This window comes from Dromiciops gliroides, chromosome 1, assembly GCF_019393635.1.
Source record: "Dromiciops gliroides isolate mDroGli1 chromosome 1, mDroGli1.pri, whole genome shotgun sequence".
Taxonomy (NCBI): domain Eukaryota; kingdom Metazoa; phylum Chordata; class Mammalia; order Microbiotheria; family Microbiotheriidae; genus Dromiciops; species Dromiciops gliroides.
Window position 1 is genome coordinate 518,754,904 of NC_057861.1, and position 24,966 is coordinate 518,779,869.

Sequence of the window (24,966 nt, forward strand, 5' to 3'; positions counted from 1 at the left end):
CTTCCTTCCTTCCTTCCTTCCTTCCTTCCTTCCTTCCTTCCTTCCTTCCTTCCTTCCTTCCTTCCTTCTTCCTTCCTTCCTTCCTTCCTTCCTTCCTTCCTTCCTTCCTTCCTTCCTTCCTTCCTTCCTTCCTTCCTTCCTTCCTTTCTTTCTTTCTTTCTTTCTTTCTTTCTTTCTTTCTTTCTTTCTTTCTTTCTTTCTTTCTTTCTTTCTTTCTTTCTTTCCTTCCTTCTTTCCTTCCTTCCTTTCTCCCTCTCTCCCTTTCTCCCTCTCTCCCCCTCTCCCTCCCTTCCTTCCTCCCCCCCTTTCTTCTTTCCTTCCCTCCTTCTTTCTCTTTCTATCTTTTTGGTTAGAGTTTTCTTTAACAAAATGACTAATATGGAAATATGTTTTATATGATTGCAGAGGTATAACCTATATCAGAATACTTGCTGTCTCAGGGAGAAGGGAGAGAAGGATGTGAAAGAATTTAAAACTCAAAAAAAAATTTAAAAGAATGTTAAAATTATTTTACATGTAATTGGAGGAAAAGAAAATATTTTAAAAAGTGGGTACATATTTTAAAAACAAACACCTGCTCGTGAATTGTTGAGATAGTTGCATGTCCATTAAAAAGTTGTATTTTTTATCATTAATTCTGTACTAGAAAACAATATAGTCTTTAAATAGACTAATTTCCTGGAAGCTTAGCTTTGGAGTTACACATTCTGCCAAGATTCACTTATTTTCTAACTGAAAGGACAATAAACGGCAAAGTGGAAAGGGCACTAAGCTTAAAGTCAAGAAAACCTTAGTTCAAATCTAGCTTCTGACATTTACTGGCTGTATGACCCTGTGTATACCACTTAAACACAGTTTCCTTAGGGGTAAAATGGAGATAATAGTAGCACCTACCTCCCAGGGTTGTTATGACAATCAAATGAGATAATATTTGTAATTTACTTTCCAAAACTTAAAGAGTTAATGGTTGATGTTGTTGTCATAGTCATCATCACCATCATTTTAACAGCCTAAATACTCACTTTTCTTTAATTGATGGAATTTTATCTTCTTCTTAAAGTTCTTCTGAACAATATTGGGGAAAAAGACTTATAAAAAGTGAGCATCTCTCAGGATGGAACAGAGAATTCAATAGGGGCAGTGTCATCTAAAAAGTGATACAGGTAAAAATATCAGGAAGCAGATGATACAGTACCATGAGTCAAAGGGCCATGAGTCCTTCATAGTTGCACTTAAATTTTCCTGCTGCTTTTATAAGGTCTATAACAAAATTTCTTAAACTATGGTTCATAACCCCATGTGGGGTTGTGTAACTGAGTGTGGGGGTTGTGAAAAATTTGGCAGTAAATGTCTTATTTGTATACCTTTTTTATATACCTATATATCGGGCGTCATGTAAAAATTTCTTGGGTGAAAAAGGGTTGCCACTGAAAAAAGTTTAAGAAGTCCTGTTCTACAAGACAAGTGAAGCATAACTCATTGAGTTTTAGTTTTATTCAGTTATCTTCCACAAATAAAAAATGTGGGTTTTTGTGTGTGTGTTTTATTTTTATAGAAACTCATGTAGAATGTAAGCCCCTTGAAGGGAGGACATGTTTTGGTTTTTGTCTTTTGTATTTCCAACAACTAAGCAAGTGTTTTGTATAAACACTAAATACAGGAGAGGCTAAGGAGGGGAAATGTTTATTGAGTTGAAAAGACGAATCCCCTAGCTAGAAAGAATTTATCTCATTGTAGAAGATTGGTCAAAGATTGCTCTGAAATATAGTAAAAGTAAAACAAACATAAATATATTAATTATACTAACTGTCAGCATCAGCAAATACAATGCAAGGGCTCTTTCCCCCTAGCTCCAGTGAAACCCTCTTTAGGTTGCTCTTTCCTGCAGCCTCCTTAATTAGCTTGCCAACCTGGAAGAGAACATAAAGATGAAGTTGGTTGGTTTCCATTCATAACTCTTGAATTTCTAAGTCATGGATATTTCATGATGTTTCCTTATTTAAATTGTTTGTTCTTTTGTATTTACTCAGATGGTAAACTGGACTAACTGCTTTCCAAAATCTTTTCCAATTTGAAAGTTGTGCGATTCGATCATCTCCTTTATTCTCTGGGTTCACTATCTCATTCTTCTTTTTACGAACATATAGTGGGGTATAAAATGGAAGGAAGCATTTGCATGGCTTTTGCTTGCACCCAAATAACTGCATTTTATCTTCTTGTATAACAATCTCAAACATTTTCTATTTACAATACTTAATATTTAGCAAGTTGTTTTCCAAACTCAGCTGTTGAGTAAGAACACATAGAGTTCTTAAAATGTCAATTGATCAAAACAAAAACAAACAAAAAGTGTCAATTGATGCTGTAAAAATGTATATTAGTAACACATTTCTATTTTAATTCAACTAGCAGGGGAAAAACACTGAGTGGGTGTTAATGAAGTCCAAGTTTTTTTTTAATAGTAAACGTCCATCAATACTGGAGAACCAAGGGCAGCTAGCTGGCACAGTAGATAAAATACCAGGCCTGGATTTAGTAGGACCTGAGTTCAAATCTGACCTCAGACACTTGACACTTACTAGCTATATGACCCTGAGCAAGTCACTTAACCCTTATTGACCTGCAAAGAAAAATACTGGATAATCAAAGTATACGAAATATGTATGTTGTCCAGAGTTTGTCATACAGCTGGATGAGTAGACTATTAAATAAGTCTGACTACATGTATAAGTTCAGCAATCACTGCAGATGAGCAATAAGTTAGGCCTAGAATTGCTTACATGTATCTTACATGTGCTTACATGCACAATTTGAAGAATTGAATCAGGCTGGATTCCTTTTGGAAAAATTCATAGTACTTTCAGCGATCTCAAATGGTTTCCTCTCTTCATCATCATTATTTCCAAAAAGAATTATAATTACAAATAGTCCAAAGAACAACAGAAAAATATGAGGCATCTATAAGTGGGCTACAGAACATCACCAACAATGATTTCTTGGAGGTATGAAAGATGAAACTGAGGTCATGGATAATGCTAAAAGGAAAATGGTCAGGTAGCAAGAATAAGAAACAACAGCTAGAAAGTCCATTTGGTATATGATTACCCAGGAGATACTAAAATAATAAATGGAAGGCCTCCAGTACTTTGTTAGATCTCCCATGGTAAAAATGATCAGGAATTATACAGAATGAGTAGGCATAGAATAACTAAACTAACCAATGGGAATACCTTAATTTGACTTACCTCTGTGGACCCTGTGAAGGCCACTTTATCTACATCCATGTGAGAAGAAATGGCGGCTCCAGCTGTGGGTCCATAACCAGGCACAATATTCACTACTCCTGGTGGGAATCCTGCCTAAAGGAGTGAAAGCTACAAATTAATCCTAAAGAAGAAGGTTCTGAAACTACTCTGAATAGAAAAACACCTTTCAGGGGCAGGTAGGTAGCACAGGCCCTGGATTCAGGAGGACCTGAGTTCAAATCCGGCCTCAGACACTGGACACTTACTAGTTGTGTGACCCTGGGCAAGTCACTTAACACTCATTGCCCCACCAAAAAAAAACACCTTGCTTATAATCACCTCATTATTATCATCATTTCATATTTTTAGAGGGCACATTGTGGCTTAGCAAACTTACCTCTTTAATTAATGATGCTACATGAAGAGCGGTGAGTGGAGTTTGCTCTGCTGGTTTCACAACCACAGTGTTTCCACAGCAAAGGGCAGGTCCAATTTTCCAGGTAAGCATAAGCAAAGGGAAATTCCACTATAAAGAAATAGATGTACATCAATTTTTACTCATTGATGCTGAATCACATTTATTTTTTTGTGAGTTGTAAGAGACTTTATTTAAAATTTTAAAAAATAATTAACATTTTCAAAGTTTTGAGTTCCAAATTCTATCCCTCCTTCCCTCCCTCCTCTCCCCCCTCTTTGAGGCAGTAAGCAATCAGATATAGGTTATACATGTGTAATTATGTAAAACATTACCATATTAGTAATTTTGTATAAGAAAACTTGAATAAAAGAAAAAAATGAAAGTAAAAATAGCATACTACAGTCTGTGTTCAATCAATATCAGTTCTTTCTTTGAAGGTGGATAGTATGCATCATCATTAGTCCTTTGGGACTGTTTTGGATCATTGTATTACTGAGAATAGTTAAGTCACTGAATCACATTTCTGCTAAAACCATACCCTTGTGCCTCATGGTGGCATGGAGTGACTCTGAGCAATGGAGTGGAAGTTTTGGAAGGTTCTATCCAGCTAAAGTGCTTTTCATTATAGGGGAGGTGATAGTTAGAAGACCAACATACTTGTGTTTGGAGAGGCTAAACAGAGGAGTGGCTGTCACCTGAAGATTTTTTTTCTTGAAGCAAACAATTTAGGAAGAATATTTACACAGAGAGGTTGTGATTGGGATCAAAGAAGGGAGAGCCCAGACTGTTGAAATCATGGTTCTCTCAAGTATTAAAACAATAAACTTAATTTTAGTAACAGCTACTATCTTTCCCATACATTCAACATTTCCAAGCATTAAATAGTAATAATTATAGTAGTATTAATTTGACTTATGCCCTTGTAGACTTAAAATGAGTAAATGAGAACTCATTTCTATACATATATATATAATTTTTATATTTATATTTGCATTATATATATATATACCCATATACATACATATATTAAAGAACTTTTAGAAAAACCAACCACTGTGTGTGGGGTAGATTTGGAAGGGCAAGTTTGGTTCTTTTTTTTTTTTTTTTTTTTTTTTTTAGTGAGGCAGTTGGGGTTAAGTGACTTGCCCAGGGTCACACAGCTAGTAAGTGTTAAGTGTCTGAGGCCGGATTTGAACTCAGGTACTCCTGACTCCAGGGCCGGTGCTCTATCCACTGTGCCATCTAGCTGCCCCAAGTTTGGTTCTTTAATTGAATGATTTCTCTTACACAAAGAACATGTCTGTTTTTAATATACTGGTATGACATTGGATAAGTCATTTAATTTTCAGTATCCTAGACAGCTCTGTAAGACTATATATTGTAGTGAAGGTGCTGAACTGTATTGATAGGGGGAGTTTCAATACCAGAGTTCCCTTTGCCAATGAAAGCACAGATCCAGTCCCTGTCCCTATCACCTTATCTCATACCAAAATGAGAAAGCTTATGCAAACTGAAACATACTGGATAGGAATGTAATAAAGGGCACAAATCAAAAAATAACAAATCCACCTTTGTCCTGCTAAGAGTTCAAATTCTTGTGATTATAAGATAAGTTAGATTCAATGATATTGTGACTTTAGAAAATACTCCACTGACCTAAAAGGTTTCAAGGATTCCTAACTTATATATAGAAAGCAATTTAGTCACAGGGAAAATGAAGTACAATATGACTTATTGCATACCACCTTTCACAGTTTACACTTTTGGTATAGTTCTAAACACTCCTTTGTGCAGTAAAGGGAAACTGGTTCATTTCTCAATAAAAGAATTTTCAAAATTTCTTATATGGAGGCAACTTACAGGAATGATTTGGCCACAAACACCAACAGGTTCATGTCTTGTATATGAGAAAAAATTTCCATCTAAAACAAACCAGAAATAGAAAACAAAACATAATATATCAGACAAATATTCTTCTGAAATAGCCAGGAGAAACAAACAAGTTAATTATTTTCTATGTAGAAAAAGGGGATTTTATAATACTGTATGGTATTTGATGTCATGTGAGCAATACACCCAAGTCACGTCAGAACAAGTACACAGATAGCTGTTGGAAAAGTTCTAAAAAGTGGTGTAATCCAGACTCTCAACATTCTGAAACATATTTGCAAAGATATCTAGAAAATGAATAGGAAAATTAGAGGGAATGGCATGTATGTGGAGGGAGTGAGTAGGCAGGGAGCATGATAAAATGTCATCCTGGAGTTCAAGATTCCTAAAATATTTGTGCTAAATTTCCCTTGCTAGTGGTACAACCTTCATGAGTGGGCTGTTCTAAATGACTTAAATAATAAAACAGAATCTCACAAACATTCCCTCCCTCTTCTTTTTTTCTTCTCCCCCTCTCCAAAGACAACTGACTGACTTAATATTCAATTTTGCTCTTCCTGTTACATTAAAAAAAAATTCCTTTTTGTATTTCCCAAGAATCTAGCAGAATAATGAGTTTATTCAGAATAGGTGCTTAATAAATGTTTATTTCATTTTAATAGCCATTCAATCTATTTGTACATTTTATTCCTTCTCCCATTTTATCAAAATAGAAAATTGATTCCCCAAAGAAGCCCCATGTCTGCAAAGCACTATTTCCTTACTCTCTTGTCATCCCATTCTATGTTTCATTGCCTCTGACCTGCCCAATCTCTGTCTCATATCTGTGGTTTACCTTGACTGGACTCTTTTATTAGTTTTTAGGTAGTTTCAGCATTGCTATGGTTATTTAAATCCTTGGGGAAACTTAAAGATAATTTCCATTGAATCTTCAACTATCAGGCTCATTAAGCTGGAGAGTGGTTAGTCCTATATGCCAGAAGTAGAGCATGTCTTGAGGATAACTTTCCTCCATTTGCTCTGTAGAAGCAGGTTTTAGACTATCAGTTGATCTCCCGACTTTACGCTCAAACTCTGCCTCTGCTTCACTTTTAGACCAGTATGACATTTCATGTTTGTTCTCTGCTGTATTCAACTCAATTCAATCTCTGCTGAGATCAATTCTGCTGACAGTTCTTGTTTTCCAGATTTCTAACTATTTATCATTTCGTTATGTTTTTTGCATGTCCCAATTAAAAACAAGCAAAACCAAACAAAAGATGCATCCTTTCACTCTTCTATGAACTGAAACTCAAGGTCTTGGGTTAATTTTTATCTTTCTCTGAGTTAATGACTTTCAGCGAGAGATTAAATCAATAGAACAAAGTTAGGCTACAGTTGTATCCTTGTTTTATCAGAGAAAGGAAAGAATGCCAGCTAACTACTTGATACCTAAGCACAATGAATCTTTGCAGATTAAAAATAAAAAAGGCCCCAAATTTAGGCATAACATTAAATATCAGTTGTGAAAAGTCTCACCCATGCATATGTATATGTTAAATTTTACTCTTTTCAATAATGTACTTATAATATATTTCATATTTATTAAAATATTCCCAAGCCTGTTAATGACAATAATCTTTCTGAATCTCTCAAAAGCATGTAATCAATCTTAACAAATCCTAGCAGTGGAAATTTATCATTATCAATAAACTGATCACTCCACAACTAGTTACTAAGCATCATTTTGTGCCAGGCATTGTGCTAGGATCTTGAAATATACATACAACAAACAAAACAATCCTTACTTGTGATGAGCTTATATTCTGGTGGAAGAGAAAACTAGTGCATACAAAAAGATATGTAAAGCTAATAAATAGAAAATTTTTTTGAGAAATATAATATCATATAGTAGAGAATAGTAAACATATACAAAATAGGCACAAAGTAATTTGGGGGAGAGGGCACTAGAAATTGGGGAGATCAGGAAAGGCTCCATACAGAAGATTGAACTGAATATTAGAAGAATAAAGGGACTCTGTGAGGCCAAGGTAGGAGGGAATGCAATATAGGAATAGGAGATAGCCATTACAAAGGCATGGAGAAGGGTATGGAGTGTCATGTGTGTGCAACAGAACAGATCGGATTATCTACGACATATAGTGTAGGAAAGGGATGTCCCATGCACATAGAAAGATAGGTTGGGTCCAGGACTTTAAATGCCAAGTATCTTTTTTTTGTTTTGTTTTGTTTTTTTGCAGGGCAATGAGGGTTAAGTGACTTGCCCAGGGTCACACAGCTGGTAAGTGTCAAGTGTCTGAGGCTGGATTTGAACTCAGGTACTCCTGAATCCAGGACTGGTGCTTTACCACTGCACCATCTAGCTGCCCCCAAATGCCGAGTATTTTTGTCAGAGACTGAAGCAAAGGAGGAGAGACTAGAAAAAGGGAGCAAAGAGAGGAAGAATATGCCAAACATAATTCTAGCAACAAGTGTTAATATACATTTTTTTAAAAAAAGTGCTTCTCAAATTTACTTACCCATTGGGATTGTACGACCCTGAACCTTATCAGCCCAACTTGCATAATAGCGTAAGACATTTATAGAGGAACTTAAATCCATCATATAGGCAGTGGGAAAGATTTTTCCAGCATTTATTGATTCTATTGTCTGAAAAAAAAAAGATCAGGCCTGAAATTGAGTTTCATATTTATGTCTAGATTTTTTTTTTTAGATTTAAAAAAAATTACACTAATACTCTTTTAGGCAACAATCTCAAGTAATGAAAGAGTGGAGAGTGGTAGATTGCTAGACTTGGAGTCAAGAAGAACTGAGCTTAACTCTTTCCTCTAATACCTACTAGTAGAGTGACCCTGCTTGTGGCACTTAAGCTCTATGTGCCTATGCCAGTACCCTAGGTCCTATCTCCAAAATGAGTTGTCTTCTGAAGGATAGTGGGAGTTAGCAGTTCAGGAGCTCCTCCCACTGAGGACATCACATACTTGTGTTGTGATTACTCTAGAAAACGTATTTTTAGGGGCTTATCTCATGTTCTGAGAGATCTGACACGGCTAAGGTACTCATCAGATGGTCTTTTATCTTGACAGGTTGAAAGGCAAATACATAGGATAGAGCAGTATTGGACAAGGCTGTGGTGGGGGTTTGGGTGGGATCACACTGTGGGGGCCTTGGCTAAGGATAATCAATGAGTAATAAGAAGCACTAAGAAACTTTAAACAGAAGACTGACATGACCAGGTCTATTAAGAAAGCTACACATACACTTATACATACATGTAGGCACACATGAATGCATATGTCATATTCCTTCTCCTCTTCCACAACTCCAGTAGACTGTAACCTCAATGTAGGAAGAGGCAATGTCTTTTTTTTTTTTTTTTTAGTGAGGCAATCGGGGCCAAATGACCCACCTAGGGTCACACAGCCAGCAAGTGCCAAGTGTCTGAGGCTGGACTCGAACCCAGGCACCCCTGACTCCAGGGCCAGTGCTCCATCCACTGCGCCACCCAGCTGCCCAAGAGGCAATGCCTTAATTACAATATTGTTGTATCTCTTTGCCCTTCTAAGCTCAGTGCTTTGGACATAATAACACTTGATGGTCAGAGAATGAATAATTTGTTTTCTGAAGATTCATAGTTCTCAAAATTTTGGTGTCGACTATTTTATGTAAAATGTTGGGCACAGTTCTTTGTGACAACTCATTCAAGGAGTTGTTGTTAAAACTGACATTTATATAGTACTCAATGCTTTAAAGACTACTTTCATATGTATTATTACAATTGCTCAATTTTCAGGTAGCTAGAGGCACAATGAAAAAAAACAATAGAGTGCTGGGCTTGAAATTGAGCAAACCTGAGTTCAAATCTTACCTTAGACATTAATTAGACATTAATTACCTGTTTGACCACGGGCAAGTCATATAACAGTCACTGACACTTTTTGCAACTATAAAATGGGAATGATCATAGCATCTACCTCATAGGTTGGCTGTGAGGATCAAATGAGATAATATTTGTTAAAAAAAATACTTAGCATAGTACCTGGTACATAGTTGGTGCTTTAAAAATGCTTATTCTCTTCCTTTTGTTCTTCTTCTTCTTCTTTTTTTTTTTTTTTGGTGAGGCAATTGGGGTTAAGTGACTTGCCCAGGGTCACACAGTAAATGTTAAGTGTCTGAGTCTGGATTTGAACTCAGGTCCTCCTGAATCCAGGGCTGGTGCTCTGACCACTGCACCACCTAGCTGCCCCTCTTCCTTTCATTCTTACACATCATTTAATGTTGACAATACTGTTTGGTGGACAAGGGAGGTAGCATTTTGTTTTGGTAGACTGTCTCATTTTATTATTGCATTTGAAGGAAAGCAACTTGGAAAAGGGATTTGACTTCCTCTTCTGCTTGGTTCTAGTTAAACTAGGCAGAAATGGCAGAATTTTTCCTTAGAAGATAAAAGTTATTTAAGAATGGAATAGGTTGCATTGGGAATAATATTTGGAAGTCTGCAAGCAAAATCCAGATGACATTCTTGGGGAAGTTGAAGGAAGGTTGAACTAGATATTCTCTAGACACTTTCTAATTTTGTGATTAAGTACTTTACCACCTTTTAAAGGTTCCATATAAACATTGACTTATTATTAATACTAATATTTATAAAAGGACCTGCCAGTAAGATTTCCTTCAACACTTACAGAAAATAGGAGAAATACATTCTCAAAAGGCATGCCTTATAATCTAGAAAAATTTTTTTTTGAGGACATGAAATCATCATTGCAAACAAAACCAGATCACAGTAAAGGGAACAATTGAGGCCTCTACCAATCCCTTGCTTCATCTGGTGCATACTTACTGCCAAGAGCAGACGGTCCCTTTCCATTAAATCAGCCAGTTTGTTCAGGAGCCGTCCTCTCTGTGAAGCGTCCATTGTCCGCCATGGGGACCCAAGCTGAAAAGCTTGCCTTGCTGCTTTCACTGCCTTGTCCACATCTGCCTAAAAAGTCAAAGAAAACTAAGTTCAGAAGAATACTTGAAGCATTTCTCATTATAATTTTGCTATGGAACAACATAGAGAGATGGAATTCATATGATGGCTAAGTATGAAACATCACTCTGACAAGAGAGCATTAGAGGGAGTTTCATAGAAAAAGAGCAAAAATTATGTCTAGTTTCACTGATTTTCATATTTTCCAAATGTTGATTACATAATTTCAAATCATAGGGTTATAGATTTTGAGCTACAAGGGACCTTTTAACAAACCTGATCTTATATTAATATGAAAATTTTGCCATTCTTCTTTTTTCTTTCTTTTTTTTTTGTAGGGCAATGGGGCTTAAGTGACTTGCCCAGGGTCACACAGCTAGTAAGTGTCACGTGTCTGAGGCCGGATTTGAACTCAGGTCCTCCTGAATCCAAGGCCGGTGCTTTATCCACTGCGCCACCTAGCTGCCCCTTTTTTCTTTTTCTTTTTTGCCATTCTTCTCAGGTTAATTTGTTGCAAATCTAGAATGACCTTAAAGATTATCTAGCCCAAGTTACTTGTTTTACCAAGAAGGAACATGGAAGCCCTGAGAATTAAAGGGACTTGCCAATATCATACACTTTGACAGCTGGAGTTGAATCAAAATTTTCTGATTTCCAATGCAGTGCTCATTTCATGATATATGCTGTGTTCATCCCTTACTCAAAATCAGTTGCTCTTTTGATACATATATACTCTTATATTTAATACTTTAGAGGAAAAATGTGTTAGCATTGACATTTTTTTCACAGAATTGTTTTTTACATAGCATGGATCAACAGGATTTCTTAGAAAACTGGGACATGGCATACTTTTTGATGTACAAATTTTAGTATGTTTCATTGTTGTTATTATCTTTAATGAAATTATTGTTTATTTCTATGATTTGTTCTTTGACACACATTCTTTAGTATTAGATCATTTATTTTCCAGTTGCTTTAATCTATACATCCAAGGTCCTTTATTGAATGTAATTTTTATTTCATTATAGTCTGAAAAGGATGTATTTAATATTGCTGCTTTTTGTATTTATTTTGATATTGTTTTACTTTAAGAGAAGGCCAATTTTTATAAATATGCTATGTATAGCTAAGAAAAAGATATACTCCTTTCTATTTTCAGTCAATTTTCTCCAGAGATCTAACTTTATATCTGTTTTCTAATTCTATTCATCTCCTTACCTTATTTTTTACTTATTTTATAGTTAGGTTTATCTAATTCTGAGAGGGAAAAGTTGTGATCCTTCCACTAGTATAATAATACTGTTTATTTCCCCCTGTAACTAATTTAGCTTTTACTTTAAGAATTTGTATTCAATGCCATTTGGTGCATATATGTTTAGTTTTGATGTTATTTCATTGTCCATGTTACTTTTTAATAAAATGTAGTTTCCTTGATTATCTCTTTTAATTATATCTATTTTTGCTTTTGCTTTCTCTGAGATCTTGATTCCTACTCCCTACCTTTTTTGCTTCAGCTAAAGCATAATTGATTCTCCTCTAGCCCCTTATTTTAACTCGGTGGGTGTCCTATTTTAAGGGTGTTTCTTAAAAACAACATATTGTTGAATTCTGGTTTCCAAACCATTCTGCTATCTGCTTCTGTTTTATGATGAAATTATCCCATTCACATTCACTGTTATTAATAACTTTGTATTTCCCTCCAACCTATTTTCTTTTATTTATTCTTCCCTCTTTTTACTATTTCTTAATGTCTGCTTTGTTTCTGACCACTGCAACACTTGATCCACCCTCCCTTTTATCACTTCCACCTTTTTTGTTATCTCCTTTGCCTCCTCCTACTCTGTTGGATAAGATAAATTTCTGTACTCAGCTGAGTATATATATATATATTCTTCCCTCTTTAAACCAATTCCAATGAGAGTGAAGTTCAAGCATTAACCCACCACTTCTCCATTTTCCCTTGTAGTGTAAAAGGTCTTTTTTGCATGCCTCTTTTATGTTAAATACTTTCCCTCATTCTTCCTCTCTCTTCCCTCTTCTCTCAGGGCATCTCTCTCTCTCTCTCTTTTTTTTTTAGTGAGGCAATTGGGGTTAAGTGACTTGCCCAGGGTCACACAGCTAGTAAGTGTTAAGTGTCTGAGGCCGGATTTGAACTCAGGTACTCCTGAATCCAGGGCCGGTGCTTTATCCACTGTGCCACCTAGCTGCCCCAACATCTCTCTTTTTTAATCATCCATTTTTTTTTTTTGAGATCATCTAGCATAATCAACTCACAGCCATCAAAAAAGTTTTGTACCTCTTTTACTATTTAGCCAATTCTGGTTTGTGTGTGTGTGTGTGTGTGTGTGTACAATGGGAGTTAAGTGACTTGCCCAGGGTCACACAGCTAGTAAGTGTCAAGTATCTAAGGTCGGATTAGAACTCAGGTCCTCCTGAACCCAGGGCCGGTGCTTTATCCACTGCGCCACCTAGCTGCCCCCACCAATTCTGTTTTTTAAAGAATTCTTTTTCTCAGTGATGTTTTGTACCTCTTTTATTATTTTTTCTATTCTTTTTTTAAGCTGTTATTTTCTTCAGTGCTTTTTGTTCCACCTGCTAATTCTCTTCATAATTTTCTTACAACATTCTTATTTCTTTTCCCAGTTTTCCTGTACCAAACTTATTTCATTTAAACTATTATTTTGCTCTTAGCTCTTCATAAAAATTCTTTTTGGCTGGTGTCTAATATACATTTTTTTTCAAATATTTTTTGTACCTGTTTTCACATTGTTGTCATCTTCTCAGCTTGTATCTTTATCCTTTTTGTTTGTTTGTTTTGTTTTGTTTAGCCCAGTGGGAGATTTTATTAGTTTAGAGTAATTGAAATTAAAAAAAAATAATAAACATTTTTATTATTATTATAGTTTGGGATTCCAATTTTTATCTCTCCTTCCCTCCCCTCCCCACTTCCTAAAGCAGGAAGCGATCAGATATAGGTTATACATGTATGATTATGTAAACCATTACCATATTAGTTATTTTGTATAAAAAAACTTGAATAAAAGGTAAAAAAAGAAAGTAAAAACTAGCATGCTTCAATCCGAGTTCCATCAATATCAATTCTTTCTTTGGAGGTGGATAGTATGTTTCATCAATAGTCCTTTGGGATTGTCTTGGATCATTGTATCTTTATAGTGACTATCACCACAGTAGCTTTTTATTTTTATTTTTTTTTGGTGAGGCAATTGGGGTTAAGTGACTTGCCCAAGGTCACACAGCCAGTACGTGTTAAGTGTCTGAAGCCGAATTTGAACTCAGGTCCTCCTGATTCCAGGGCCGGTGCTCTATCCACTGTGCCACCTAGCTGCCACACCACAGTAGCTTTTAATAGTCAGGTTCTTTTTTCAATTTGCTCATCTTTTCTAGCCTATTTCTTCCTTTTCCCCTAAGGTATTTCTTGATTTTGAACTTTATGTTAAAGTTGGTCTTTGCTCAAGCTGGGGAGGAGACTGTCCAAAGTTTCAGACTTTTTCTTCTATTTTCTTTAGAGTTTGTAAGTTTTTGGTGCTTCCAAGGATCTGGGATCTGGGAAGAGGAGTGGTCATTTTTTCTTCTGGTCTGTGCTATGGTCTTTATGCAGGAAGGGCCCCTGGTCACTTATAGCAGCAAGCACTAGTATTTTTCTTTGCCCTGGAACTACAACCAGAAACTGGATATGGATAGTAGAGTTTCCAAACAGTGCCTAATCCTGTTCCCAGTGCTAGTAAAGGGGGCCACTATAATCTCTGTTTAGTTGTCTAATCCTGTTACTGCCTTTGAGGTAAGGGCCTGAAGCTGCTATTATTATTGTTGCAAAAGCCTCCTAGCTCCAGAGCTATACTACTCTGGGACATCTCTGACTTCTCCATCATGCCCAAACATCAGTGTTTAGAAATAATAATTTCTCCTTGGAACTAAAATGGCTGTATCTGATAAGTTTGTAGCAAGGTTCCCTGAAGGAGAGATGAGTCAGCATGAGCCAGTAAAAATAAGGAAACATACATTTATTAAGCACCTACTATGTGCAAAGTTTTCTGCAATGTACTTTATCAATGTTATTTCATTTGATCCTTACAATAATATTGACAGTTCCCTAAGGAGAACATATCAATAAATAGGCAAGCATATCAATGTGTGCCCTGCAAAGAAGCTGCAATCAGAGCAACTCTTATGCTACCCCTAGTGTTATGCTCATTTGCTAGCATTTCTGTGGGTGGATTAAATTCTACTTTGGATCCAACATTTATTAAGCACCTTCTAATTGCAAGGCAACTTAGGATACAAAGATTAAAATAACACAGTTCCAATTCTAAAGGAATTTTCAGTCTTTTAATTGGAGGGGAGAATGAATGGGGATATCATATATATTGCAAATTACAAATATAAACCAAAATATATTATCTATATATGCACAGAGAACATAAATACTATAAATGTATTATATAATACTTCAAAAATCTGATAAGGGAAAATAAAAAAAGTCATCATATTTATTTTTATCAGAGGAGATCTTGGTTATAATTTTAAATGTCTCTGAGGGAGTATTTCCTCATATTTTTCCTAATTACTTTACCAGTGAGTTTCTGTGGTGATGTGAACATTTTGAAGCTCTTTGTTCTGGATCTTGAATAATTTTAAAGGGGCAGCTAGGTGGTGCAGTGGATAGAGCACCGGCCCAGGATTCAGGAGGATCTGAGTTCAAATTCAGCCTCAGACATGTAACACTTACTAGCTGTGTCACCCTGGGCAAGTCACTTAACCCCAATTGCCTTACCAAAAAAAAAAAAATTTTTAATCCCTTATTGTGTAACATCCCTGTCCAATGACAACTTGAGATAGTTCCCTGAAAGATAGCTTTGTGTTGCTACCTAGGAGATAAATGTGACATTGTCTGGGAGGCCTTTGAGCTTATGGAACTCCCTAAATATGAAGAGATTTTGGAGACTCAGAATTTGACAGAGATATACTAGAGAGGTATAAACTTTTGCACAGTATATGAGAGCACCCAGAATCTTAGACTCTTGGGAAATGCCTGCTCCTATCATTTCTCCTTTGATTCCCAAGCCCTCTGTCCCAGTAATGTCTAAGAGCAGACTTTGTCACTGACACAATTTTCTTCATAAGATTGTATCTTGGGGCAGCTAGGTGGCACAGTGGATAGAGCACCGGCCCTGGAGTCAGGAGTGCCTGGGTTCAGATTCGGCCTCAGACACTTAATACTTACTAGCTGTGTGACCTTGGGCAAGTCACTTAACCCCAATTGCCTCACAAAAAAAAAAGATTGTATCTTGCTTCTAAATTGAAAAGTGTGATTAATTTTGTGCATTCTATCAACTACTTTAATATCTCTAACTTCCCTGACTCCTATTTACTGTGTTTTCTTTGAATATATTACTCTATCTATGATCATCTTTTGTGTAGTGTTAGGTGGGAAGAAGATAAGTTGGCCAAGAATAAGTTGTTTCACCCTCTCCTTTAGAGTGATCAGTGAAAGTGGCTTTTTATTCCAAATTCCTAATAGAGGATCAGACTTATAGACTACAAATATTTGAGGTGTAGTATAAATGTACAATTCTAGACCAATACCCATCTTGGAGATAGGAAAGTGAAGGAATGGGTGATTGGTCACAGACATTCTCTTACTCTCACAAAGGCAGAAAATTACAGACTTGAATACAGGTTGGAATAAATCCCAGATCATATATTTATGTATTTATCTCATACACTGACCAATCCATGTATGTTCAATACTCATCTTACAAATGTAATATTTTGTATTATGTAATATAAGCTTATGTTTGCAATACATTTTTTCTTAATCATATGCTTTGTTCTTTGTTTTCAAGCTTGTAATCTTCCAATAAATCTGAAGAGTTAAAAGTCTAATGAAGATTTTTTTTAAATGCAAAAAGAAAAAAAAAAGAGAAGAAAAGAAAAGGAGACCAGTGTCATTGGATTGCAGAGTCCATAGTTGAATAGTGTTAGAAGACTGAAAGGGGGCTGGGATCAGGTTATGAAGGACTTTGAAAGTCAAAGAGAGGATTTTATATTTCTTCGTGGAGGCAATCAGGAGCCACTGAAGTTACTGAATAACCAGCAATTGGTGCCAGTGGACTGAAAAATGACTCAGCAGCAAACAGACGGGGCTGGGATAGGGTGATGTGATCAGACCTTATTATAGTCACAGAGTATTTTTCATATTTTCTAAGCACAGTTACACCTACTAGCTTATTTATCTATTAAATAGCTATGGGAGGTTGATGTGTATTACCTTAGTTTTGAAAAGGGGAGACTCATATATTCTATAGGTTAAGTCGATTGCCCTAAATTTCCTTCTATATCACCATAGTAGTTTACCTCTTATTAATCTTGATTTGTAATCTCTTCTGGCATCAGCCACATGGTATGTGGTTTTCTGTATTATTTTTGTTTCTATTTAGAATTGAGAAATAAGGCATCTCTAAAAGCTACAAAAATGCTAACATTGAAGAGATAAATGTCAAGCCACCAAGATATCATTTAAAATGAATTCTCAGAGACAGCTGGGTGGAGCAGTGGATAAAGCACTGGCCTTGGATTCAGGAGGACCTGAGTTCAAATTCAACCTCAGACAGTTGACACTAGCTGTGCAACTCTGGGCAAGTCACTTAACCCTCATTGCCCCGCCAAAAAAAAAAATTATTTATATATATATAAAATTGATTTAAAGATGGACACTTACAAAAAACTGATTACAGATTACATTTACTCACTTCTTTTATACCTGATAGAGGCATTTATTTTTTAATGGGTACTTATTTTTTTAAGTGAATATTCACTTTAAATTTTGGTGATTATGTTTTATATGAGTGGAATCATACAGTGTTATTATAAACTGTCTTCAGGATTAGTCAATATAACCTGAAGGAAGCACTGAACTGAAAAGATAAAGTTTCCACCCACATCTCAGTCTATGCTTTATAATTTCCATTTGGTCCTTTCTACCCTGCCCCCAGCTACTTTACAAAACAAAACAAAACAAAATTTGAGTGGCAAATACATAGGCTTTTGGGAGCTCTACTCTACTCACAAATTAAATTTCTAAAACTTTTTGGCACATTATCTAAAGAGTCACTTCCAGAATATTAGGTTTCCAATGGCCGTGTAATTCACCAACTTGATATATTTCACTAAGCAAAGCAGAATGTAGATAACAGCAGTTATCATTGCACGTTTGTCTGAAAAATTGTTGGACAGAAGGGGAACCTTTGTGCCGAAAGGCAACCATTTGCTTTTTCAGAATGAGTTGTTAGACTGTCCCTGAGGGGTGAAAACTACAAGAAGAGCTCTGAATGTTAAGTGAACAGTTGAATGCCTTGAGGAATTTAATCAGAAAGTGATTCAGACTGCTTGATTTTGTGTGCAAGTTAACTTTTAGATACTGAAGTAAATTATAAGGATATTAATAGAATAGTAGCCAGGACTTCTGTCCCCGAAGGCAAATTCAGTTGTGGTGGTGATGGTAGTGAGGGGACTCACCTCAGGGTTTGGAAGATCTTAGGGCCCTACTTTACCCTGTGTGAAGGCATAACATTGCTGATTCAGGAAATTCCTCATGAAAAGCAACTTGGTAGCACACTGGATAGAGATGGAACTTGGAGTCACTTAGACCTGAGGACAAATTTTGCCTAAGACACTTCAATCCCTGTGTGACCCTGGGCAAGTCACTTAATCTTTGTATGTTTCACTTTCCTCATCTGTAAAATAGAAATAATAATAATATAATGACCTACCTCCCAAGGTTGTTGTGATGATAAAATGAGGTAAATCTTGTCAGGTGTTGTACAAACCTAGTATAAATGCTACTTGTTTTTGTGGTTATTATTGTTATTATTATTCAGGCTTGGCTCTGGTTCAAACCAACTCAAGTTACGGTCATCTTGCCACAATAAGAGAATCATCATCCCTTCATGAGTCCAGCTTACACCCTATGACCTCTGATGCCACCAAGCCATATGAGGAGGAAGAGGTATGAGAATATCACAGGCAATGTGAATAGGAGGGTACATGGCAGTGATGGGAGCTTAAGGGTGGCATCCTAAAGGAGCCTGGGTTGAGGGAGCAGGGGCAGCAATAAAGTCAAATTACATGGTAAAGAGTCAGAAGAGCAGTGAGAAGCATGGGAATGGTGGGCCCAGGATTGCTGTGGGAATAAAACATCCAACATTCCCTCAGTGGTTGTTGCTCAGGGTTGTCCTACCCCAGTTAGAGCTCTGATCAATATTCCCTGCCCTCTGAACATTACATAGAAGAAATAGCTTTTCCAAGCAAGACTTGTTAACAGAATCAGCAAAATGGTTCCTTGAGTATTTTGAAAGACATCTGAGCTATTCTTCAGATGACCTATAAAACAACTTAGAGAAAGCAATGTACATATAGCTTTAAGAATGCCATCCAAAGTCCTCATATTGCCCTTATGAGTTCTGACCTGGATCTTTATGACAGGTTAAAAAATAACCATGTAATATCCTTGAGAGTAGGAATTATGGAGTCTTATATTTGAATAGCTGGTACATGACATTCAGTGGGCACCTTGGAAATGCTTGTGGACTGATGCTGTAGGTCTTAGGAACCAGAATTTTTGCCCCTTTCAATTGCTTTTTCTTAATGGTCTTCCTCCTTTTTTTCCTACTGGCTCTGTGATTTCATTGGAGCCTCTAGTGACAATATTCCCTTTACCAATGCAAATCTGAACCTGCTTTCCAATTTAATCTTATATAATAATCCAGAGTCACTGGAGTTTGTGAAGCAGATTGTAACACATTCAGGCCTGTGCTTTAGGAAGATCCATTTGGCATACAAAGATTTATGACAAAAAAAAATCAAATTAAAAAGCATAGTGTGGCAGAAAGAACATTGGAACCAAGTCAGAAAAAAATGAGCTCAGTTGTATCTGTTACTCAGCAGCAGCCTGATCTTGGAACAATGAGCCTTGTTTTTCTTATATATAGTATGAGATGTCAGGACTGGAAAATCTCTAAATTCTTTTTCAGTTTTATACTTTTGTACACACACACACACATACATATGTATATATATGTGTGTGCATATGCATATCTATCTATCTACATATATATCTGTATAAAATTTTTTTTAAAGGCAAAACTTTAAGTGGGATATAAAAAGATTAAAAACTTTCTATTGGTCTATTTAAAATACATTTTAAAAAATTCAGGAAGTTGATTACTTAAATAATGGGTTAATGTATGTATTTATTTGTGTAGATATATGCATATGTGTATATATTCATACTTAGAAGCATAAACATACATAAAATGAATACCTTTGATGTAAAGCCATGAATCAAGCTTCTCTATACTTGGGTAAATTCTGTCCGCTGAACTGTAGATGAAGAACTTGTCACTGTATCCTTAAACACACAATGCCAGAACTAGAAGAGTCTTTAGAGCTGACTATTCTAAGCCCTTCATTTTAGGAATGAGTGTACTTACATATACCCTGAGAAATTAAGTGACTTGCCTAAGGTTATACACCTATTAAGTCACAGAAATGGAAGTCTTTTGAGTTCAAATTCAGAGTTCTTTCTATTATATTAAGTAACCTCCAAACATAGAGATAAACATTATTTTGGGGAGCAACACCTCACACTTAAAATTTTCTTATGCTTTGTTTATTATTTTCATATTGATTTATAATCCATTAAAATTTAAGGTGGAGAAAAAGAGTAGAACACTACTAGAAATAAGATCATTTAAACCAAAGCATCACCAACAAATATTTATTGAGAAATTCTGTATAAGGAACAGTGTAGGATATTTATAAAACCTTTTTGACTTTCCTCTGAGAGGTTATGTAAGGAAATGGACTTGGAGCATGATTTTTCATTTTAATCCAAATTCTGGGAGTTATTACTTGTGTGCCCATGGTCAAGTCATTCATTGTGGGTCTCAGTTTCATCTGTAACACCAAGGGTGTTGGATTCTTGTTTCTATGGTTCCTTCCAAATCTAAATCTCAAACTATCTAGTACTTTTTTTTTTTTTGGTGGGGCAATGAGGGTTAAGTGACTTGCCCTGGGTCACACAGCTAGTAAATGTCAAGTGTCTGAGGCAGGATTTGAACTCAGGTCCTCCTGAATCCAGGGCTGGTGCTTCATCCATTGCACCACCTAGCTACCCCACCCCCAGTACATTTTTTAATAAAATGCTAACTGATTATACAATGGTTTGTAAACTTGGACTAAAGAGAGAAAGCAAGCTTTCCTAATAACTCTCATGTGAAAAAACTTACCTTATCTCCTTCTTCCACATCACAAATTTTTTCTTCAGTAGCAGGGTTAAAGACTGGGAATTTCTTGCCGCTCACTGAATCATGCCATTCATTGTTTATAAATATCTATTGGGAAATATAAAAGGAAATTAAGATTATATACATAGTGCATTGGCCTTTGAAGGTTTCCCACAGTGATTAAACCTGAAACACTCAAAACATCTTATTTACATATCTCAATGATATCACTTTCTTACCCTTCTAACTCAAAGATGCTACAATTCTGCAATTTCCATTTCTCCCTTTACTTTATTTTGGGCATATAAAAATGTGAACCACAGTATATTCTTTGAAAATATCATTAAGGAATGTAGGCAAGCACTACAATGGTAAAATGAAGTTCCTAAAAATAATGACTTCACTCAGTTCTCACAAATTGTTTCAAGAGCAGGTTTTGGAGGGGTAAGACCACATGGATAATTGCATATTCTTCTACTATGTTTATTATCCTTATTATAGGATGAATGATTTGGTTTTAGAATACTGGGATCAGGAATACAAGACAGATATCTCCATATATACACACCCATATGTAAACACATATGCATTTGTATGTGAACAGGTATTGGTGGTAAGTGAAGGGAGTCTCTCACTCACAGGCAAATTGAAGGATATGCAAGGTAATGAATGGAGTGCTCCATGTACCCTGTTAAAGGGTCATAAAAGGGACCCATGTGGTACATATGATAATATATCTCTGTGTTCCTGGATTCTTGACTTTCAAATTTATTCTACTATGTCTAGGGTCTTTTGATTCACTTTAGGTTATTAATTTCTCTCTACTTAAAATCTCTCTAGTAGCTTATCAACTTAAGTTAGCTGAGGCATTCTACCTCAAAGTGCTTCCAAAGTGTTTTTTGATCTTCAGTGAGAATTAATACTTCTACTGATTCCCTGTGCCTCATGCTGCAAATTTCATCCCTACTCTGGGAGCAAGAAAAAAAGGGAGAGGCCTCATCTAGACCCCAGGTCTTTTCTTGACTCATATGTTGAAAATCATCTTGTAAAGTTTTCACAGCTTATAGCCGTGATATACTCTGGGAAGAATTAACTGTTTCCCAGTACCAGTAAGGAAATCACTCACAATCCTGGCCAGTGCTCTATTCACTGTGCCACCTAGCTACCCCTGTCCTTTATTCTCAAAGATTTGTTGGATATGGCCCAAAGAACATCTATCTCCCCGTGTTAGTGTTTACACCTTGTTGGGATACTATATGAACCACACACTTGACAGAAGCTCTGAAAAGCTGACACTTGTTTCTTGACAGCTCCAGATGATCCAAGACTTTAATCAGTCTGTCCTTGTCCTCTGTTGGTGGTAGGAATTAAAGATATTAACAAGGCACAGCAATATTTTCAGGTACTTCATGTCTCCAGCTACTTTCTGACCAGGCACTGGAAAGTTGCAGGTGTCCCTGGGATGACTTGGTGGGTACTCTCAAATCCAGTTTGACAGAGCCTTGTCTTCTTTGGTCATAGGAATCTGATAGTAAACACTGAGTAAATCTAAGAAGAACAATTGGCTGCCTAGCAGATAACCTAGTACATCATGAACCTGTGGCCGGTCCATTTTAGTTCTTTCATTCAATGTTCAATAGTCTATACACATTCATATAGTTTAAAAATTTGGCTTTAGTCCTACCACTATAAGTGATAAAGTCTTCCAGATTCTCTGATGATGTCATTTAGCCTTTCTTTAGGGTGGTTTATGGGGTTTTCCATCTTAAAGGAATCTCTGTAGATCATTCCCAGAATGGTCATGCATTAACGAATTAAATTCTGTGAGTTGCTCCTCAAGAATATCCCATCTGCCAATTAAGGAATGCCCAGAAGTCTGTCCCCCTTCCCTGGCTTCTATCTTAATTAGTTCTTTCAGTCTTCCAGTACTAGGAATCACTCCTGAGTTTGAAAAGTCAGTGCTGCTGAGGTACCCATTCCTCCTGTTTGTCTCTATTTTCCAGTGGTCTTCTATACAGGCTGAATGGATGATCAGAGTGTGTAGGCACCGGATTCTAGTTTATTGTTTTCAGTGTCCTGATAGTCTTTTTTCCCCAGGGCATTTGGGGTTAAGTGACTTGCCCAGGGTCACACAGCTAGTAAGCATTAAGGGTCTGAGGCTGGATTTGAACTCAGGTTCTCCTGAATCCAGGGCCAGTGCTCTATCCACTGTGCCACCTAGCTGCCCCCCCCTTTTTTGGTTAGGGTTAATCTTTTGAATAGGTTAGAATTAGACAGCAATACTGCAGTCTTTCCCATTTAGTCCAATAGTTCCTAAAGGTACTGAAAGCTCACCATGGTGTGCTCCAGATATTGATAGTCTTTATCACTCAATCTACCAGGTAAAAGCTCTTTCACAAACTTTAAAGGCCTTTCCCTCAAATATGTCTCATAGAAAGATTGATAAATTATGGAAACTTGAGATATAGTCTCCAGAGTTGTACTGCACAGTCTTAATTTTACCATCACCCTCTTTTTGAGTCTGGGTGAAATTGACCATTAGGTATCAAGGATGAAGTTAGTGTGATGATGTTAAGGTTGATCTCTTTCCTGACCCCCCTTTGTTTTCCTGAATCTGGTTCAAAAGATCCTATCCTTTTCATTAGCAAGGCTACACTATTTATATTGAAAATATTTATGGCCATCTGATCTTTGATTTTAATGGCGCAAGCTCTGTTTCTCTAGTTGAGTCCCAATGGAGATGTTCTTGTATTAGTCCTTCATGTTATTTAGTCACTTGAGTTTTTGTTTCTTTTTTCTACTTTTCTGTTTTTGTTTTGTTTTGTTTTTAGTGGGGCAATGAGGGTTAAGTAACTTGCCCAGGGTCACACAGCTAGTAAGTGTCAAGTGTCTGAGGCCATATTTGAACTCAGGTACTCCTGAATCCAGGGCCGGTGCTTTATCCACTGCGCCACCTAGCCGCCCCTTTTTCTACTTTTCTAATGACTGTTTTGAACCATGTTTCTTCTTTCCCCTGATGCTCCATGATTTTTGCCTTAGGCTCTGCATCTGAAGTTTACCTTGGTTGCTTACTTCTAAACCCTGTTCCAGAGACACGATGTCAATGCCTGAAGTAGATAGGATCAGTCTGACTAGTTTGGAATCAATATATCCAGTAAGAGATCTATTTCTTCAGGGGAAGGCAGGCAGTTTTACAGGTTCTCTCTTTCTATTCAGCATAACTCAGCAGGTCACCTGTCTAAGGCACTAAAGCTTTACATACACTGTACCAAGAAGGGAATGTTAAGTTCATGTGGGCATTTCAATTAGATTGTTTAAGCTAATACATACCTAGGGAGAAAACTTAAGGACATTTATTGAAGCATGGAATTTCCCTTCGTGTTATAAGAGAAAAAAAAACTAAATAGAGAGATATTGGGGCATGATAAACATGATAAGGCAAAAAACTGAATCAAATACAAAGACTGAAAAGCCTCATTTAAGTTAAATCAAGGTCCACTGAGAAATAAAAACTGAGAATATCACGTTTATATAATGCTTTACTGATTATAAAAACATTTTCAGGTACACTGTCTTAAATGATTCTCAACATGATCCCATGAAGTAATGGAATATTATAATCCATTTTACAGATAAGAAACCTGATGTTCCCAGTATTTGCATAGTAGTACATGGCCGAATAAGTGTTATAGTGCAGAGATGATCTCCTGATAGATTAGAAGCTACAGAAGACCTTAGAGGTCATCTAATATAACACCTTTTTACAATTAGGGAAACTGAGGCCAAGAAAGATTAAATAACTTAAGTTGTAGTGTCAATTTTCCAAACCAAATACTTGGATTCCAAATCCAGATGTCTTTAAAGTATAGCAGCCTGCCTTTGGGTCTTAAACTCAGGATAATTGATTGTAGTAATAATTCTTAGAGGCAGGACCAGGTATAGGCTGAAGAGGCAACTAGTTAGACAAGAACAATGTAGCAGAATATGTTCTAGACATAATAGAGTCAGGAAAGACCAACTTAGAACCTGATATCTCCCCTTTTTAGCCATGTAACAGAGGCAACTCTCTTACTCTCTATGAGACTCAGTTTCCCTATTTCTAAAAGAAATTTTTATAATGATAAAAGTACCTAT

General features: G+C 36.4%; 1 protein-coding gene across 1 annotated transcript in view; it reads right to left on the minus strand.

The window, feature by feature from the left end:
- Positions 1 to 24,966, minus strand: part of LOC122735085 (retinal dehydrogenase 1) — a 48,475-nt gene that overhangs the window by 14,965 nt on the left and 8,544 nt on the right. The window contains exons 2-8 of the mRNA XM_043976358.1: positions 20,836 to 20,940; positions 10,397 to 10,537; positions 8,073 to 8,202; positions 5,524 to 5,585; positions 3,643 to 3,771; positions 3,246 to 3,359; positions 1,808 to 1,910 (exon numbers count right to left, since the gene is read on the minus strand). Coding sequence (XP_043832293.1) covers positions 1,808 to 1,910; positions 3,246 to 3,359; positions 3,643 to 3,771; positions 5,524 to 5,585; positions 8,073 to 8,202; positions 10,397 to 10,537; positions 20,836 to 20,940 — 784 coding nt within the window. The remainder of the gene's footprint in view (positions 1 to 1,807; positions 1,911 to 3,245; positions 3,360 to 3,642; positions 3,772 to 5,523; positions 5,586 to 8,072; positions 8,203 to 10,396; positions 10,538 to 20,835; positions 20,941 to 24,966) is intronic.